At 35.9% G+C, this 20,783-nt stretch overlaps 1 protein-coding gene across 1 annotated transcript; it reads left to right on the forward strand.

Annotated features, from left to right (window-relative positions):
* The first annotated feature begins 6,912 nt into the window (after window positions 1-6,912).
* LOC104232450 (fimbrin-2) lies at window positions 6,913-14,417 on the forward strand. Its single transcript, XM_009785692.2, has 14 exons — window positions 6,913-7,118; window positions 7,306-7,476; window positions 8,025-8,266; window positions 8,368-8,539; window positions 9,250-9,288; window positions 9,499-9,567; window positions 9,655-9,771; window positions 10,145-10,356; window positions 10,840-10,995; window positions 11,271-11,470; window positions 11,623-11,780; window positions 12,354-12,450; window positions 13,552-13,643; window positions 14,058-14,417. The coding sequence occupies exons 1-14, from the start codon at window positions 7,032-7,034 to the stop codon at window positions 14,238-14,240; spliced, it is 1,995 nt and encodes a 664-aa protein (XP_009783994.1). The 5' UTR covers window positions 6,913-7,031; the 3' UTR covers window positions 14,241-14,417.
* The last annotated feature ends 6,366 nt before the right edge of the window (window positions 14,418-20,783 follow it).

Here is a 20,783-nt window from a genome sequence, read left to right on the forward strand (position 1 = left end):
TTCTAGGTCGCTCACCAGTATAATGCGGGAATACATTTTAAGTTCTAGGTCGCCCACCAGTATAATGCGGGAATACATTTAAGTTCTAGGTCGCCCACCATTATAATGCGGGAATACATTTAAGTTCTAGGTCGCCCACCAGTATAATGCGGGAATACATTTAAGTTCTAGGTCGCCCACCAGTATAATGCGGGAATACATTTTAAGTTCTAGGTCGCCCACCAGTATAATGCGGGAATACATTTAAGTTCTAGGTCGCCCACCAGTATAATGCGGGAATACGTTTAAGTTCTAGGTCGCCCACCAGTATAATGCGGGAATACATTTAAGTTCTAGGTCGCCCACCAGTATAATGCGGGAATACATTTTAAGTTCTAGGTCGCCCACCAGTATAATGCGGGAATACATTTAAGTTCTAGGTCGCCCACCAGTATAATGCGGGAATACATTTAAGTTCTAGGTCGCCCACCAGTATAATGCGGGAATACATTTAAGTTCTAGGTCGCCCACCAGTATAATGCGGGAATACATTTAAGTTCTAGGTCGCCCACCAGTATAATGCGGGAATACATTTAAGTTCTAGGTCGCCCACCAGTATAATGCGGGAATACATTTAAGTTCTAGGTCGCCCACCAGTATAATGCGGGAATACATTTAAGTTCTAGGTCGCCCACCAGTATAATGCGGGAATACATTTTAAGTTCTAGGTCGCCCACCAGTATAATGCGGGAATACATTTTAAGTTCTAGGTCGCCCACCAGTATAATGCGGGAATACATTTTAAGTTCTAGGTCGCCCACCAGTATAATGCGGGAATGCTTTTAAGTTCAGCTCTAGATTTTGGAATCAGTAACCCCACCTGAAGGCGTACGGGTACAAAAGAGATCCCCAAGCAGGAAACAACAAAATCCCCAGCGCCAAGAAGCAGAAGGCTGCAAAAGCAAAGTGCGATTCAAAAGGAAGAAGGAACGCGTCTCAAAAGAAGCAGTTTGGGAACGTTTATAGAACGCCCAACATAACAAACTGTGATACCACTGAAGAAACCATTGGAAGGTTTAAAGAAGAGGGCCATGTTCCCAGCAGATCAAGCAAAGTGATGAAAACTGACATTCAGAAAAGGCGAAGGACCAGCATCATCTCCCAAGTTCGCAAAATAAAGGCATCAGAGGAAAGCGTTAGCCGACAAGAAAGCAAGGCAACAAGAACAAGTTGAAGATAGATGAGATCTCATACTCTAACTTAGCTTCTTGTTTTTCCTTTCAAGAACAATGTAACAAGGAGATCATGTGAGCGGTAGCATCCTACAGCAGCATGCAACAGCGCACAACAACAGCAAGCACTACAGTCACACGGTAGTCCCAGCTACCAAAATTTCCCGAACTACATTGACCTGATTCCTGTTCAGCCCAGGATATGTAGGAAACCTCTGAAGCAAAGGTTCGGTCAAATCTTTTTCAAAAAATGCTTCACACGGAGTATTCGGACGGGCAAAAATCGCTCGCTTTATCTTTGCGCGAAAACCCTTCGTGTCTTCGGGCAAAGAGGGGCAGCTGTAAGCACGTGATTTTTGCTTCGCGAAAGTTACTCCAAAAGGAAAAGAAAATCAAAAAAATATGTCTTGTCATTGAGTGATTTGTATTTAATGTTAAAATGTGTGTTAGTTGTTATAGGTGTTAACTAATATGTGTGTAATTGTGTTTTAATTTAATTTTTAATTTTTACAATTTATTTAGGAAGTTTTTTTCAATTTTTTGTTAATCAAAAAAAAGAAGGGAAAAGGTGGGGAAAATCTGATTGGGCCCCAAAATGAGGCCCAAAACCAAAGCACTGATCCAGTCCAAGTCGAGCCTGCCCAAGCACGGACTCAAACGACGCCGTATCAGCGTCCCTATTGAAGCCGTTGATCTGATTCAAACGAACGGTCCTGATCAGGCTGTTTATCTCACCTCAACGACGCCGTTTCAGGCAAGTTGATCTTAGCCGTCCAACCCCATTTATCCAACGGATCCAAGCCCTCCTTTAAACCCGTTAACACGACCCGGTCCAATCCCCTACCCGGTCTTAACCCACTATCAGCCCCCGAACGACGTCGTCTCTCTTCAATGAGTAGATCCTGGCCCTTGATCTCACTTGATCCAACGGCCAGGATCTAAACCCTCAATACATATATAAACCTAACCCCTTACCCCCACGCCCCAAGCCACACCCCCCTTCAGCCACTGTTCACCATCTTCCCCAGGACCCCTTTCCTCTCAAACCCTAGCAGCCTAGGTTTTCCCCCGTGAGCCCGGTAACCACAGTTCCGATGACCACCAAAATAACATCCCCGATGCACCCAACCATCCTGAACATGAATCCGTTAACCTTTCACCTCGAATCAACCCGTAGCTTCTCGAATCTTCCAAACGAAGATTCGAGCAAAAACCAGATCTGCACCGATTGACCCCAAACTCACACCACAGCCCCTCCTGATCTCCCTCACCCCCTGAATGGCTTTGGTTCCGTTCGAATCTGACTGGAATTGAACGGTTCCCAAATCGAACCTCAAGAGCCCTAGGATTCAGATCTATGGGTTTTGTTCGAATCAGTGGCAGGATCAGGGCCTAGCAGACTTTTACCGAAGTGTTCTCAGTTGAGAACGCTTCGGTTAAAGTCCATTAGACCCCAAAATCACCTGGCCCGAGTTCGAGCTTGAGTCAGTCTTAGTTTCAGGTCCCGGAGGTATTTTCCCTTTTTTCTTTTGTCATCCTAAACTCTATCTGTCGTACATGTTCTGGTTTGTTTTGGTTTCTGACTCGTCTATCCATGTGTGTACATTTTGAGTTTAAAATTGATTTGTTTGTTGATTTTGTTGGTTGTTTGTTGTATATTATAGTTCGCGTAGTCGTTTAAATAAGCGTCGTCAACTAAATTCACTTGAAAGATTAGAAAATCAGGAGTTGAATTCAGTATTGATTACTATGCCTGTTTCTTGTTGGTGTTACTTGTATCGGCATGACCAAATTGTACCCTTTAATTGGCACCCCTGTTTGATTAAATTGGAATCATTGGCTTGAATTTAGGCTGAAAAATTGATTGTTAACTGTGGAAAGCTAACAGATTCACCTGAAGGCAGCATTGAGTTTAAGTTAAGTAGTCAGTAGTTAGCTGAAATCAGAGAGGTTTATATACTAATTATTAAGAGTTATGGTAATACAGTAACATGCAAGGTTAAGGGTAGTTTTGGCATAAGACAAAGTCTGATTAGGGGTTTAACTTAAGAATATGTCAAGTGGTAATTAAAATACTATTAACCTAATAACAATGGGGAACAAAACATAAGAGCATGGGTTCAAATGAATACTTTATTGCACCCATAACTTTTGATTAGAGCAATAGGACAGGCATGGGGAGCAGATGCCATTCACTTCAAGAAAGTGCACTTAGGCATGGGGAGTTAAGGGGTATGGGCAGGTTACAACCTGGGGAAGATCCGGGCAGGATGACTGACCTACATTGGCTTATAAATAGAGTTATTTTTAGCTAAGAAAGGGCTGGAAATTTTAGTCTTGAGAGGGGTCTGGTGAGTTTAAAGAAAACTGAAAACATAAGGAAATTTCTAGTAAGTACTGTAACCAAACACTGTCTGAAAGCTACATAAGAGTTCGTATTGGTCAAGCTGTCTTGGCCAAGTTCTGTTGTTTGCCCTGATTGAGCTGCTTGTGATTGTTGAACTGCTGGTGTTGCTGCATTGAATACTCTGTTATTTTTATTCGTTTCACTACTCTTTTCTGGGATCATTTGTTTGGTGCTCGACCATCTGTTGGTTTTCTTTGGTCTGGAAACTGTTGCTAGGTGTCTGTGGACTGTGGAAAACACTTGTGGTTGTTGGTTTGTTGCTGTGTTGTTGCTGTGTATTTGCTGCTGCTGTGTTTGTTGCATACTGCCCAACTGATCATTCCTTTCTTCTTTTGTCCTCTATACCAGGTACACAACCAATACACTATCAAATGTAATTGGAAAGTTGAGCATGAATACAGAAAGAAAAGACTTGAAGTCGATTTTCATACATAGATTGCTACATTAGATATCATGTACTGTATAATAATTTTCATTCCTGTGTTGACAATAGAAGTAGCCTGTATGCCCAGCGTATATCAATGTAGATTAGCTGAATGATAGTTTATATACTTATGTTGATAGGTGAAAATATCCCCAATGTAATAAGTTGTATCTTATACTTAGTTTAACTTTGTAGTATGTCCTTTAATGTAGGCCAAGCATGAAAATCGTACTCTACTAGTTAAGTTCTTTCCTTTCCGATAAACTGTTTCATATAACTGGTAAACCACGTTTTAAGACAAAGAACACATAGCTTGCAATCTCAACCTCACGAAGGTCGAGCCCAGGTCGAAACAGACCAAGCAGGCCCGCATCGAACAAACCATGGCCCAGGTCTGGCCCATCACGCATGGGCTGGATTTGGGCCCGTGATTATTTGCTCGGCTGACTGTGCACGTAGCCGCGCTTCTGATTTTGCGTAAGCATTCGGAATTCTGTTATAAATAACTTGCGAGCATGTAATTGACTAGGACTATTTCTGTTTTCAATTAGTAGAGACAAAAATGCGACAAGAAACGTAGTTGCTATAGGATATCCTTTTAAAATAAAGACGAGATGAGCCTCGACAAATAAAAACGCACAAGCTGCGGGGCCCTCGTTAAATGTATATTATCGAAGCATTCAGTTTCCAGGACGGGTCGTTTAGCAAATCTCACGGCCCTCCCAGAATAATAACGCGATAGTCTCTTTAAGCGCGTACTTAATAATGTTATCTCCTTAAACTCGGGTGCACATTTATGTGACCCAAATCCAAATCTCAACGGAATCGAAATGTGTCTCTAACCACGGGTACATTGATTGTGGCGTGGTCTGAGATGCATTTCCATGATGTTGCAAATTCTTTTCATAAGGAATGAGATGAGCCTCGACTAACAAAAATGTACAAAGTGCGGGGCCCTCTAAATGTATATATATATAAAAATACTTAGAATTCGGGACATGCCGTTTAGCGAATTTCATGGCTTTCCCCAAAATAACAATACGCTAGTTGCTTTAAGCGCGCCTTTAATAATTTATCTTCCTTAACTCGGGTGCACATTTATGTGACCCAAATCCAAATCTCAACCGAGTCGAGATATGTCAACAATCACGTGTACATTGATGTAACGTGATTCGAGGTATGTTTTCACGACATTGCAATTCCTTGTAAAAATAATAATAATGGTTATGAAAGCGGTAAAAAGTTGAAATTTACACATAAGTTCATATTTGTATAAAATCAGATAATCAAGCCGAATATAACAGTTGAGCGACCGTGCTAGAACCACGGAACTCGGGAATGCCTAACACCTTCTCCCGGGTTAACAGGATTCCTTATCCAGATTTCTGGTACGCAGACTGTAATATGGAGTCATTCTTTCCTCGATTCGGGATTAAAATTGGTGACTTGGGACACCCTAAATCTCCCAAGTGGCGACTGTGAAATAAATAAATCAATCCCGTTTCGATTGTCCTTTGATTGGAAAAAACTCACTTGCGCCCTCGCGGGTATGTAAAAAGGAGGTGTGACAACGGTAAAGACAATTTTTATAAAATAGGTGAACGGAGAGTATTTTTAAACTTAAACAAATAGGTTAGGGGCAGTTTTGACCCTTTTCCGAAATCTGAATTTCGTATTGAAATCTCATAAGTAGTTGATTATAAAGAGATGTAACCCCGAAGAAAATATGAAGTAGGTATAAGTAGGACCAGTCCTTGTTTATATTATATTCTTATTCGAATTTCTACCACCCTTGATTTTCACAGCAAGCAAGACATATCTAATTATCAAAGTGAAGCAAGGTGAAACACGTTTCAACATAGATTTGGTTGAAACTTGAAAAATTAATTTTTTAAAAATAATTTTTGAAAGTTGAAATTATGTTTGTATATATATTTTATTTGAAAAAAAGTTAAAGTTTTGTCAGTGGAAGAAAAAATTTCACCCAAAAACTACCTTAAACCAGATTTTGGGAACTTGAAAAAAAAATTATCTTTTTTTTTTCTTTAAAATTTGATCATATTTCATAAACAAACAATGTTTTCAACTTTTTTTTTTCTAAAAAAAAAAACATAGTATAAAGCAACAATTATACTTTTCTTTTAATGTAATGGAGTAGTTAACTAGGCTACATGAATGTTTTGTTGGCCTAATTAAGTAATTTATTTCTGTCTAGCAAGTATATATGAAACGGATTAATATTTCGTGTGAATTTTTAAAAATTATACATGTAATTGTCAAACTCTTATAAACATATATTGGGATGAATCTAAAAATAGACGAGGTAATTAGGGTGATCGCTCAACTTTTACTTTATTACACAAAAGTTACTGAATTATTTTTGCAACGAAAAGTTACTCAACTTTAATTAAGCATCACGAAATTATTTTTTGTAACAAAAAAATCATTCAATTTTGATAGTGTATCACAAAAAGCTAATAGGCAGAAATAAAACGAGATATTTTCAGGTTGAGTGACTTCTTATTAGTACGAAATAATTGTTTAATGACTGGTCTCTATATGATACGTAGACAAATATGAGTATTTTTTCGTTATAAAATATCGTTCACAGATTTTAGTATAAGAAAATCAAAGTTAAGCGATCATCAATTTGTTTGATGCACAGTGTTTACAGCTCTCTAATCTATCATTACTAAATCAAAAATGTTAATTTAATTAAAAAGCTTATGCTAATATAAGGATTAGCGGTTAACAAAAAGGGACAATACCGTCATAATTTGAATTTTACTCAGAACAGCTTTGAACACTGACAGCTCCTCTGTGTCCCCAGTCTACTGTACTATTAGGCAGCCTTCTCCCTCTCAAATCACATGCTTCTCTCACTCAACTTAGTGAGAGAAACATCTGGAGATATTCAAACCAATTCTTCAATTTTCTCTTCTTCGTTTCGGTATAAAATCGGAACTTTTGATCAACAGCGGATCAAGCAATGGCTGGATATGTAGGTGTTTTCGTATCTGATCCTTGGCTTCAGAATCAGTTCACTCAGGTTGAACTTCGGCGTTTAAAATCTCACGTAAGTTTTTCAATGTTCAATCTCTATAATTGATTAATTACTCTGCTTATGCAGTGATTTATGTAGTAATTGGTTAATTCACGTATGTATTGATGAACTAATTTTGGATCGACGCGGAATTGATTTATTTTATCTATTGATCGATTGATCAGGATCAGTTCATTTTAAGGATTTTTGTTCTTTGCAGTTCAATGCAATGAAGAGAGAAAACGGAGGTCTGAAGCTTGCAGACTTACCTTCCAAAATGGCGAGATTAAAACACGTGGATGAGAATCTTGCAGAGCAAGAAAGAGAGACGTTTCTGAGAGATTCCTATAAAAACTTGGATGAAGACGTTGATTTCGAGCTATTTCTTCAGGTAACACGCGATCGCAATCAGTGAAATGTTATTAGACGCATTGGATTCATGTCGATACCCTGCATTTTCAAATTTGAAGAAGATTGCAGAGCCCTTGTCCTTTTTAGAAACTGTTGTTACAGTCAGGAACAAAAGCTGAATTGAGTTTAAACTTGATTTGAAAGATGTTGAACTACCAGTGATTTACTATCGCAGAATCATACACAAATCAAATTGAGAAAAGAAGTAACACAAGGATTTAACGATGTTCAACAAAGCTTACGTGTTGGGGCGAAAGCGGAGAGAATTTTCCCACTATGAAATTTGTATTAACAGCTAGGAAGAGGAAGAAGGAAACATAAGTGAATAACAAGCTTAACCAGATCTATACTTAGCATAATAAATAACAATAGTAGTACATTTTAGGTTTGCTTCTTAGTAACTACTACAAGCCTTTGGTTTCAGTAGTTTCACTATGTCTCTAAACTTTGTAAATTGTGATGACAAACTCATCAAGAATTTGTTGGTGGATTTATGTAAGAATGCAAGAATTGTTGAACTCGTGACAGGTTTATTTGAAAATCCAAGCACATGCTGCTGCAAGGATGGGAAGTACTGCAAAGAGTTCATCAGCTTTTGTCAAGTCAGCAACTTCTACATTGCTCCACACCATCAGTGAATCTGAGAAGGCATCATATGTTGCACATATTAACAGCTATCTCGCTGATGATGAGTTTTTGAAGAAATACCTTCCTGTTGATCCGTCAAGTAATGATCTCTTTGAGATTGCAAAGGATGGAGTTCTTATTTGGTGAGCATCAAATCTTTCTCTTTGTATATTAATAATTTAATACTATGCCTCAAATATGTAAAACTTCTTGGACTAGATTGTTAATAAATATTGTTCTTCAGCAAGCTTATCAATGTCGCAGTACCTGGAACAATTGATGAACGGGCAATAAATATGAAGAGGATGCTGAATCCTTGGGAAAGGAATGAAAATCATACCTTGTGCCTCAATTCTGCTAAGGCAATTGGATGTACTCTAGTCAATATAGGCACTCAAGACTTTATTGAAGGAAGGGTATGTATCACTTTCACATTAGCAATCTGACCTCCAAATGGATTTGTCATATAAATTTAGGACATTATTCCGCAACATCTTTAGTTTTTGGCTCTGTTCTCTGTTGAGTTACCATACGGATCCCTTCATTCGTAGGTTTGTAAACTTTGTTTCTGGCATGTCTTTCTCGTAAAATCATGTAACAGTCTAATGGCTCTGTCAATAGCATTATTTCCCTTGGCTTTGAGCAGCAACCATGTAATATCAGCTAGCTTGCCTTCTTTCATTTGAATATGAATGTAACCCTGAAACTTACGGCTGAGGGATGACGTCAAATCTCTTCTTGCGTGTTCAGTGTTATGATTTAATCATTTGTCTTTATTCCTGCTGCCTCAAGTCACAACATTATCTTGTTCTTTTGTCAAATGGCTGGATTATGTTAATTTTAGTCATCCTTCCTATGCTCCTTTTATGCAATATCATGGTCTAATTGTTAAATCAAAAATGTGTTTCATGTTCTCGGTATTCCTCAAGACATATTCATTAGTTTAATTATATCAGCGTGAAACTTTTTTCTGTTTGATTTTACGGCTGGCATTTTTTGTTGAACTTCAGTTTTTGCAGTGTTACTTACTGGTTTGTGTGGTCTTATGGCTGGCATCTTTTGTAAGTTCAGTTTCTGCAGTGTTACATACTGGTCTAATACTTAAGTCTTTTCTGTCGGTTTCCAGAGGCATCTTGTTCTTGGAGTGATATCTCAGATTATTAAGGTAAGAGTTCTATATGTGTCCTTACTGAAAATTTTAGCAGATTTTAAAACCTTGAATAATGAGGTTATTTTAATACGAATAGATTACCTTACAAGATGAAGGAATCAACATTAAGATCTTAAAAGTCACTGGCATATATTTTAGCTCGTAAGACTTAAAATCATAACCAAAAAGATTTGAGGATATTGATTTTCTTTGATGTTATTTCAGATTCAACTATTGGCAGATCTCAACTTAAAGAAAACACCTCAGTTGATGGAGTTAGTTGATGATAGCAAGGTAAACACACTCATCAATGCCTCATTAATTGGCAGCTTTGGCAAAACTAGTATTATATACTTGATTATCTCAAATCTGTGATGTCAGGACATAGAGGAGCTGATGAGTCTACCTCCAGAAAAAATCTTGCTTAGATGGATGAATTTTCAATTGAAGAAAGCTAAATACGAGAAAATTGTGACAAACTTCTCATCCGACATAAAGGTAATTAAAAATGAGTTGGAATTTGCATCATCATGCAAATTTGAATATTTGCAACATTTTCCTTGGTCTTTAAAAGATAATCTTTTCCCTTCAGAGAGAACGAGTCTGTGGTGCTTGTAATTTTATTTCCAATGCCAGAAATTCTAAATAAGTTTTCCATTGAAACTAAGGATCAGCCAGTTCACATAATTTAAAGATATCTGTACGTTGAGGGTTCTTAAATAAGCTTTTTAGTTTTATAGAATGAGTGATTTGTTGTCCTTCTACCCCAGAAATAAAGCAAAAGAGCTTTCCTCTTCATCCCTTTCATGTAATTTCTTTATCAATTTTGAGTGTATAATGATAATTCTTAGTCATCCATTTGCTTTTGTAGGACGGAGAAGCTTATGGTCACCTCTTAAATGTTCTTGCCCCAGAGCACACTAATCCTGCCACACTCACTACGAAAGACCATTTAGCAAGAGCGAAGTTGGTTTTGGAACATGCGGACAGGATGGGTTGCAAAAGATACTTAACAGCAAAAGATATTGTGGAAGGTTCACCAAATCTTAACCTTGCATTTGTGGCACATATCTTTCAGCATAGGTAAGAATCAAGTGTTTCTTTCATAAGTTCAACTTATTAACTTGCAGCCTATTTCCGTTGAAGTTTTCTTTTGTTTATAACACATCTATGAGAAGAAGACAGCTGTTGCTGGTTAATCCTTTTGTGTTCTTAAAGAATTTTAATTGTTGCAGACCAAGGTTTTGGTATATTTAATTGTCATTAGCAATATAGACAGAATATATGCAACCAATGGACCATGTTAATTTGCATTTTATCCCTTGTTCTTTTAAAAACACTGTCAAATGCTAGCAGAGTGACTTAGAGTAGTAGCTCCTTTTGGCACCTCAATATTTTGATAAACTGACCAAACTACTTGTATGATTAGCCAATTCAGCTAGTCAAGCTTGAGAGATTATTACTTCATAGCATGTATGGAGAAATTTGTGCTATATTTAACTGTAAAATTTAGTTGTTTGATTGTTTGTTTCTATCTTGAATTAACCATAAACCTCTTATCCATAGGAATGGGCTATCAACTCAAACTAAGCAAATATCCTTTCTGGAGATTTCACCGGATGAAGCTCAAATGTCCAGGGAAGAGAGAGCTTTCCGCTTTTGGATCAATAGTCTTGGAAATTCAGCTTACATAGATAATGTTTTTGAAGATCTCAGAAACGGGTGAGTACCCATGGTACTCTAGTATCGCAAACTCTCGTTATCGTGGTGGGGCTTATTTTATGTTCCTACGAAATTTCCTGACTAAGTTTAAAAGATAAAGAATTTGAACTCTGCTGTGATCTAATTTGCTCATGCAACGACATACGGAAAATTATAACTCTATCAGGTTTTTGAAAGTGTAAAGAATATGAAGACGACTTCTATGAGTGTGTGTGTATGTGGTCGCGTACGCAAGTGCATTTATTTCAATCTAATGAATGTTCGTGTCTTTCCAGATGGTTGCTTTTAGAGACACTTGACAAGGTCTCTCCTGGAATTGTTAATTGGAAAATTGCTACTAAGCCTCCAATTAAGATGCCCTTCAGAAAAGTAGAGAATTGCAACCAAGTTGTGAAGATTGGGAAACAACTGAAGTTTTCTCTTGTAAATATTGCTGGAAATGACATTGTACAAGGAAATAAGAAATTAATATTGGGTAAGTGATATCGTTCGTTATTCTTTTTTTTTTCTCCTTAAATTATTCATTTCTGTAATATCAACATGCTTTGTTTGGTTATTTGTGGGGTTTGGGGGGGGGGGGGGTAACTCAAACTGTTATGGACCAACATTCTCCGTTCCCTATTTCAGCTTACTTGTGGCAGTTAATGCGATGTAACATGCTTCAGCTCTTGAAGAATTTGAGATTTCATTCCAATGGGAAGGAAATCACTGATGCAGATATTTTAGAGTGGTCCAACAACAAAGTAAGAAATTCAGGAAGCAAGAGTCGCATGGCTAGTTTTAAGGTATAATTTCTAAAGATTAGCCTTTTCAGATTCAGAACAATAGAGTTGAGTAGGCCTTCATTGATTATTCTGATAAAGCATGGGCTTTGCGAGCGCGTGTGTGTCTGTGTGTGCGTGCATTCGTGTGTGTGCGCGCATATAGAATCTATTTTCAATGTTTTGAACCTTGCTTTGAAATGTTTTGTGCTGGGTAATTAAAAGGGGTGAAAATGGTGTTGTGTCCTCATCAAGCTCAAGTTCAAGTTCTACTTAAGCAGACTATACATGTATACTTATGATATGTAAACCCCTAACCAATTAACTTTCAGTTAGATGACTAAATGTAACAGTCAAGTTTTTTTCCTGGTGGAAACTTACATGATATGGCTCGCGAAGAAAGTTTTTAACTTCTATACAATCCCTGATTTCAATTGGACACCTGTTTTCCCCCGTAGATTTGATGCTTCGTGTGCATCTTGTTCGGATCATGTATCCTATTGTGCTTATTGAGTAATGCCGCACAAGTTGGCTAGCATGCACCTCTTTTACCTCCCATTACTGTGAGACAGAGAACTGACTCTGTTAAATTTACAGGATAAGAGCTTGTCAGATGGCATCTTTTTCCTTGAGTTGCTTAGTGCTGTACACCCTCGAGCTGTTAACTGGAGTCTTGTTACGAAAGGAGAAACTGGTAACTTATTTCAGACTTCAAATAGGCTCCTTCTTTCAGTTGTTCTAATTTAATTTAGTTGCTTGTTAGTATCACTATCAACACGAGGCATTGTTCTTTCTCTCTATTTCTTTTCTGTTCTCTTTATTTTACTAATAGCAAATCCATCAAAATACTATTGGATGGAAATTTTGTGTGATGCCCGGCTGAATCTTTTGAGCTTGCTGCAAAGAGAGTGTATTTTGAACTTCATATCATGGAGTAGCACAAATCAATCTACACTAACGCATTTTCTTATAATTGAATCTCCAGAACCACTTTATGAAGGTTTCTAATATAGTAAATGACTGACTATGGTGACAGTGGCGGATGTAGTATAGTATCACGAGTTCAACTGAACCTATAATTTTTGGTGCGGAGTAAAAATTTATGTGTAAAAATTCATTAAAATTACAAAAATAGTAAATATGAACCCATAACTTTAAAAATATAATGGGTTCAATGCTAAAAACTTTAAAAGTTGAACCCATAAGATTTAAATCCTGAATCCGCCTCTGTTAATGGTGATAGTTGTGAACGTGTACTATATCTTCTATCCTTTATATATTGACAACCCACTTGGGGAGCTATGAAGCATTTCTAGCTTACTTATGGAAAAGGAACTTCAGCATCACTTAGTCAGATGATACTTTAATAGTATTCCCTAGGTAAGGGAGGTGCCAAGGTCTTAATAGAAAGGGCTCACAGTTCCAGTTTGCTATGTCTTAACTAATGTCCTTTTTTGCCAATGAAATCGTTCTATGCTTTTTCCCTATGATATATCCACATTTTAGAGAGCCGAAACATGCACCAGTTAAGATTATGAATCATCCAAACATTCTAAAGAAATGGCTGTCAAATTGAGAAAGAGGAATAGAGGCACCCATAACCTGGATAATCCTGACCAATTGAGATCATTCAATGTAGTTAAAGTAGCTTTATATGCTTGTTCAGCCAAATAGCTTATTGACCTTATGTCATCTATAGTACTTTTTTGAGTGACTTATTTGCATTTCTCCGTTCAGTCGTGATTATTACTCCTATACATGACTTTTTAGCTAAACGAAATCTTCGGTGATGCAGAGGAGCAGAAGAAGATGAACGCGACCTACATTATCAGTATTGCAAGGAAACTTGGATGTTCGATATTTTTGTTACCCGAAGATCTGATTGAGGTAATCCTTCATTTGGCTAATCCCTACTAAACATGCATGGCTAATTGATGCATCCTATCTTTAGTTTCGGGCAATAATGTGAATTTGCTGCCTCTAATAGTAAATAAAACAAGTCAATTCCCTCTACATTTGTTGTGTCCTCTACTCAGTGGCAGAGCTAGTTTACCAAACAGAGCTCAACAAAATTTCTATAAATTGTCGATTCCCCGAAACACAACAGAGCATCTCTCTGAATCTGCCTGATGAAATTTCTGCCTCCGCCAGTGCCTTAACTGTTTTATACAGAAAAGGGCAGCCCGGTGCACTAAGCTCCCGCTAGCGCGGGTCCGGGAAAGGGAAGGACCACAAAAGTTTATCGTACGCAGCCTTAATTGTTTTATACAAAATCATAATATAGTGGTGTGTTTTAATCAGGTAAATCAGAAGATGATCCTCACACTGACAGCAAGTATAATGTATTGGCACTTGAAACAACCAATGGAGGACCAAACTTGTACATCTTCAGATAGTGATAGTAGCTCAGTCGACACAACTTCAACCTCAACGTTGGATGATACTGCTTCTGAGTGTTCAATGGATGAAAACAGCAACAGATAACTGGGAAATTTTTCACGTGTGCTGATTATTTTTTATAAAGCTCTTTGTGGTCATGATTGAAATATTGAAAAAATTAGGGTATATGGCTTTGTAGTAGTCAATAGTGTTCGATTGCAGTTTTCCTAAAAGCAAATATATATATAGTGAATATAGTTAAGAGAGTTTTTATTTTTTTTATTTTATTTTTTTGTATTGTATAATTGATCTTCTGTAGTACCTTGGCTTTTATATATGAAAGAATTACAAGAAAATACACATTACTTCACACCATAACAAAAAATGACTCATATTTTTAAGTTTTACCCCACCTAGCCCATATTGTACACATTTTGAAAACACTAGCTCTTGCAAATTCAAAATTTGTGTTCTTACAACCATTGCTTCTAAAAACTATGGAGTTAAATCTGTGTTCTCACAACCATTGCTTTCACTCGCTCTTCTTCTTACATCTTTTACATATGCTTCAAGGGGCCATCCGCCATTACTGCTGCTCCCCCTATGTCACCTAGTTGCAATGTAAAAAAATTAAAGAGTAGAAGTCCACCATTGAAGGTCATTCAAATCTTTGCTTTAAAAAATAGAATTTTTTGAGTTTGTTAATTGTTTGGATTAGGTGTTGTTCCAATTGATTGAAAATATCAAAGGGGTTCAAAGTTTAAATTTGAAGTGATTTGGAGTAGATTTGAGCAAGATTTGAGTTAAATTTCAGAAAAGACGCAATGAAGAAGACGAAGTCAGTTTTTTGTATAATTATGCATAATCTTGTATAATAGTGTATATGAGTGTATAAACACCTTTTATACACCTTTATACAAATGTCTGTAGACGAACGTCTTCCATGATTTTCAGTTGCAATTCTTGTTCAAAACTAGTCCAAATCTCCATTAAATGACTTCAAATTTTATATACAATCTCCTTATACTATTTCTAACAAGTCTAAATAACCCCCACTTCAAAATTCTCACAAAATCAAATTCGAAATTTAAACCCACATATTTAAGCTTGTTAAAAATCTAATTTTCACCACCCAAATAGATTTGATTTGTTGAACTAATATTTGAGTCACAGTTACTGATTCGAAAATTAACTTAAAAGCTTGTGCAATCTTTTTTAAAAATTAAATAGTAATTTTGAGAACCTATTGTAGTTGGATGTTGAATCTTAGCCTATTATTTTTGGATTAGTTGGTTGTAAATTGAAATATGGGCTATAACACTGAAAAGTGGGGAGCCCAGTTGTTCTTTTATGAAATTTTCCCTTAAAGTGAATTTGTATGTAAAAACCTAAATAATATTAATATCCAATGAAATATTTTACTCTTCAAATTTAATTAAATAGATAAGTTTTCGAATTTTAATCCATTACGGTTAATACGGGCAGAGCTAGGATGGCGAAAAGGGATCATGTAAACCCTTTCGCCGAAAAATTTCATTGTATGTCAAAATTATTTTTTATGCATAAATAATAGATGTTGAATCCTCTTGGCTTGTTCGTTATTTACTTTTTAATATTTCGAATCCCCTTTGTAAAAAAATTGGCTCTACCATTGACTATTAACGGTTAATATTTCTATTCAGAGTTTGAAGAAAGAAACATAATTAGGCAATATTTAAGAAACTTTTACATAAACCTAGCAGAATAGGTAATTAACATAAATGGAAACTAAATAATTGTATTACTTAATAAAAACCTTTAAATCTGGATCGAGAATCACGTTCAAAGAAATCCAAATAGATCCAATTCCTAAAATAATCAAGCTGACGAGATTCACGGAACAAACAATCCTAAACGTTTGCTTCCTATTTCTTTGCTAGGTAATATTTTCAAGAGAATATGTTACAACTTTGACTGATGGTGCTTATACGTTTTCTATTTAAATGATATATGTAATAAATTATATAATAGTGGTATTTATAAAGTATAATACACATCTACAAAGAATATGTATGGTATAATTTGTTTATTTACATATTATGATGAGTATATATATAATTTATATATGTGGTATAAAATACATATAAAAATATATATAAAACATATTGCTGAAATATTTATATTATAAATTATCAAAATATAATATACTTAAAATATATTAAAGGTATATTCTGAATAAAAATAAAATTGTACAGCCAAAAGTGTAAAACTTAAAGGAAAAAATACTAAAATTCTCATTGTGCAACCTCATAAAGAGGGATTATTTTTTAGATATTCTTTTTTTAAAATCTTTGATATATTTGGATAAGTGTTATTTATGGAAGAGAAGAAAAAAATTATGGAAGAGAGAGGGAAAAGAAAATGTAATTGCGAAAGTATATTGATGTAGAGGGATCCCTTAGTTAATGAGTTACTAATGTGAAGGTGCTAAAAAAGTATAAAAAAAAAATATGCCAGTTTTGAAATAACCAAAGATTACTATCGTTTATGAGAATAGTTTTTAAAAATGGCGTAACCATGTAAAAATTATTGGGATTTGGACTTAAATTAATTGGTTATAGCCTTAAAGGATAGTAAAGTGGCCCAAGTGGTGGATAAATAAATGGCCTAATATTAAATATTGTGTGTGTGTGGATAAGTGAAGCCCAATAACTATTGGCTTGTGATGAGTGTCACACCTCCTTTTTACTACCCGGAAGGGTATATAAGGGAGTTTTTCCAATTTAAGTGACAATCGAAATGAGATTATTTATTTAAAATTCAGAGTCGCACTTGGAATGATTTATAGTGTCCCAAGTCACCGGTTTAAAATCCCGAATCGAGGAAAGATTGACTCTAATTATGGTCCGCGAACACAGAAATCCGGGTAAAGAATTTTGTTAATCCGAGAGAATGTGTTAGGCATTCCCAGTTCCGTAGTTCTAGCACAGTCGCTCAACTATTATTATTGACTCAATTATCCGATTTAATTACACATTTAAAACATACGTGCCCCTTTTAACCTTTTAGCTGCTTTTAATATTTCAGGAAATTTCAAAGTTATTTAAAACACATCGTAAGCCACGCTACATAAAATGTACCCGTGATTGACGACACGTTCTATTTAACCTTGTTGGAAATGAGAACCGGATCACATGAAATGTACACCCGGATTTATATTTACATGTCATGACCATGCCACGGAAATCGTACCCATGACCACGATAATTTATTGTTTCCTCTAGGCTCTAACCAAAATTAAGATAATAGGAATAAGGTTGCTAAACATACTGAACTAGCACTTGATTGAATTAAGTCCACAACAGTCAGATATCTTCTACTATGTGTCATCCTTATCACTTTTCGGTTGAACGACACAGAGATAACTAGCATTTAAAGATAGACTTGCCAAATCCCACGATAAATTGACAATGGAGGACATCAAACTTTTCACATGGATTCTTTTGATCAAATAAAAGAATAACAAATTCATTCCGAATGGAGCAGAGTATTAGTATCAAACATCAAAATACTACTTATTAGACAGAAAGCTCACACGCTTAGATTGTATTTGGTACCTGTGAGAACAATTCAGCCAAACAAATTAATGATTCTCCTTCGCTTCTGCATGACTTTTATTGTTGAAGAATCTCACTCGACAACAACGATACAACTCAAAATTTTCAAACGAAACTCGATAAGCTTTCTTTATATACGCGGATCTCCAAACGATTACAACTTAATCAGAATTTCGGCGATTGAACTCGAAAGAAAGATAAGAAAAGAACATCAACAAATTCGAACAAGGAACGCGAGCCAAATCGGAACCTCGAACCAGAAACCTCGACTGGCAACTCCAGATCTCGAAAAATGTTGTCCCGGTAGCTACTCTACTAAAATTCGTCATTACCCTCCGTAGTTATCTCTAAAGGTGTTAAACGGGCTGGGTTGGACCGGTTTCGGACCGGCCCAGACCGGTAGAACCCGGAACCGACCCGACCCGATAATAGGGGGCTTAGGCGAGGTAGGGGGTTGGCTCGGTTTAGTTGGCCCAAATGGGTAACCGGAACCGGTTGAACCCGGCAGAGTGAATAGTACCTCTTATCGGGTTAACCGGCCCGGTTCAAAGGGCTATATTTTTTTTAAAAAAAAATTGGAACTGGTGGGCCCCACAGACCGTTAGCAACGGTCAAACCATGTTTTGGTCCGTTGGCCAATGGAAATATTGCACAAATAGCCTATTTGTTTTAATTTTTAACCCTTTTTCAATTTACAAAACTAACCTTCTCTAAAACTATAAATACCCCCCTCCCCCTCTTCTTCATTTCTTCACTCAATACTCATTTCTCAATCTCAATTTCTCTCATTCTCTCATTATCCTATTTGCAAGACTTCAAGTCTTCAATCTAATTTTATTTGGCTCTCTTTTCTTGAATTTAATTTATCGTGTTTTGTCATTCGGAATTTGAAGTTTGAACTTTGAACAATTGAAGTTCAAAATTGAAATACTTGCTTGACGTTTGTTCGTGGTAATATCGGAATTGCCTAATCAAGTGCTCAATTTATTGTCGAATTCGGTGCACTCCCTCCAACTCTTTCTCTTATTTACTATTTTAATTCCATATTTAATTTTAGCTTATACTTTAATTTTTACAATATGTTTAATGCTGCTAAAAGAGCGTGTAAAAGAGTTACTGGTAGGAGAAATAAAAAAAGAGGTAGTCCTTCAGCATCTAGTAGTAATAGTAATAACCCATTATCATTTACACATGTTTCCGAATCATCGCCTAATGATAATTTAGATATAGATTATGAACAATTACAAGAAGATTTTGGAATAGAAGATAATGAAATAGGAATGGAAGATGAGATACCAGCTACACCTACTAGTGTTGGAGCTGGTAGTGTTGGAGTTGCTACAAGGGGTGGTGGTCGTGGCACTAGTAGTAGACCACTTGTAGCTCCGACTACTAATCGTAGAAAAAGAAGTAAGGTTTGGAATTTTTTTGAAATAATAGAAGGTACTGATAGAGTTAAATGCAAAATTTGTAAATGTGATTTTAAACATTTGACTGGAGGAAATTTAGGGGGGACTGTGACGCTTAGTAGACATATGAGAACTAAGCATCACATAGAATGGGGCGCTAATGATGATGGAAATCAAACAACTATTAACCCTACTACTGGAGGTCTAGTGAAATATGATAAATAAAGGATCGTGAGGAGTTAGAAAAAATGATTGCTTTGGGTTGCCTACCTTTTTCTTTTGCTTCTTCATCATATATTATTATGTATATTCAAAGGATTTACAATCATTTATTTAAAGGAATTCCTAGAAGTACTTGTAGAGCTGATATCTTTAGACTTCATGGACAATATCAAACATACATACATTATTTGTTTAGCCACCTTCCTTGTAGAGTTTCTCTAACTTCTGATATTGACCATGTTGTTAATGGAAATGATTATTTGACAATTACATGTCATTGGATAGATGATACTACTTGTATGCAAAAACGTATTATCGCTTTTAGATATGATGAAGATCAGAGTCATACTGTTGCGTTTATAAGTAGTACCATTTGTGAAGTTGTTGAATTTTATAATCTAAAGCAAAAATTATTGTGTATGTCTTTTGATAATGCTTCTAACAATAATGCCGCAATTTCAATATTAAAACTGCATTTGCAACCACCTCTTGATGAAATTTTTCATGTTAGGTGTGCATGTCATGTTTATAATTTAATTGTTAAAAGTGGCCTTGATTTATTTTCAACTGAGATTACTCATGTTAGAAGAGCAGTTGGTGTTATTCAAGGAAATAATAGACAATCTAGAATAAAGAAATTTAAGAATAAGTGTGTCCAGTATAACCTTAAACCCAGATTCATGCCAGACAAAATTGTTACTAGAATTATACATATATATTTTTAAAATGTTGCTACAAATATAGATTCCCAATAACTGAAGTTGCTAATGCGCATTGTACTGATCCAAACCGTATGTTAACAACTAGTACTTGGGAGGTCATTAGTGATGTTGTTAAATTTTTACATAAATTTTATACAGCTACTATTGAGTTTTCTGGAGCATATTACCCTACTGTTACTATGGCTTTAGTACATATAGCTGAAATTTCTTTTCTACTCTCTGAGTTTAAGAAGAAAGAAAAATATAAGGATGTTGTTGAAAAAATACAAGCAAAATTCAAAAAATATTTCTTTCCAATTCTTCCGATTTACTTAATTGGTGATGTTTTAAATCCTTCTATTAAGATGTCTGATTGTCACCAATTAATGAATGCTTTATATACTTATATGGATATTGGACCAACTGAAACCCCAAATTTATATACTTGTATGAACAAGCTAAATGAATATTTACAACAATTATATAATTATTATGCAAATGTAATTGATGATGATGCTCTTAATGTAGGCAATGTTAATCCAACTATGCACTGTACCACTTCTGCTACTGTGGATGATGAAGAAGGCCTTGATAGTTTTAATATTTTTTCTACATTTTCTAACACTCAAACCAGTAACAGGAACATTGATGAACTTCAATTCTACTTGCAGAAGCAAAAAGAGCCCCACACAAAGGAATTTTCACCGTTGGGATGGTGGC

This window comes from Nicotiana sylvestris, chromosome 6 (genome assembly GCF_000393655.2).
Source record: "Nicotiana sylvestris chromosome 6, ASM39365v2, whole genome shotgun sequence".
In the NCBI taxonomy this organism is placed as follows: domain Eukaryota; kingdom Viridiplantae; phylum Streptophyta; class Magnoliopsida; order Solanales; family Solanaceae; genus Nicotiana; species Nicotiana sylvestris.

Coding starts and splice junctions, on each gene's coding strand:
- LOC104232450 (XM_009785692.2), top strand. CDS start 7,032: ATGGCTGGATATGTAGGTGTTTTCGTATCTGATCCTTGGCTTCAGAAT. Junction 7,119..7,305: donor TTCGGCGTTTAAAATCTCAC/GTAAGTTTTTCA, acceptor TGTTCTTTGCAG/TTCAATGCAATGAAGAGAGA. Junction 7,477..8,024: donor ATTTCGAGCTATTTCTTCAG/GTAACACGCGAT, acceptor AACTCGTGACAG/GTTTATTTGAAAATCCAAGC.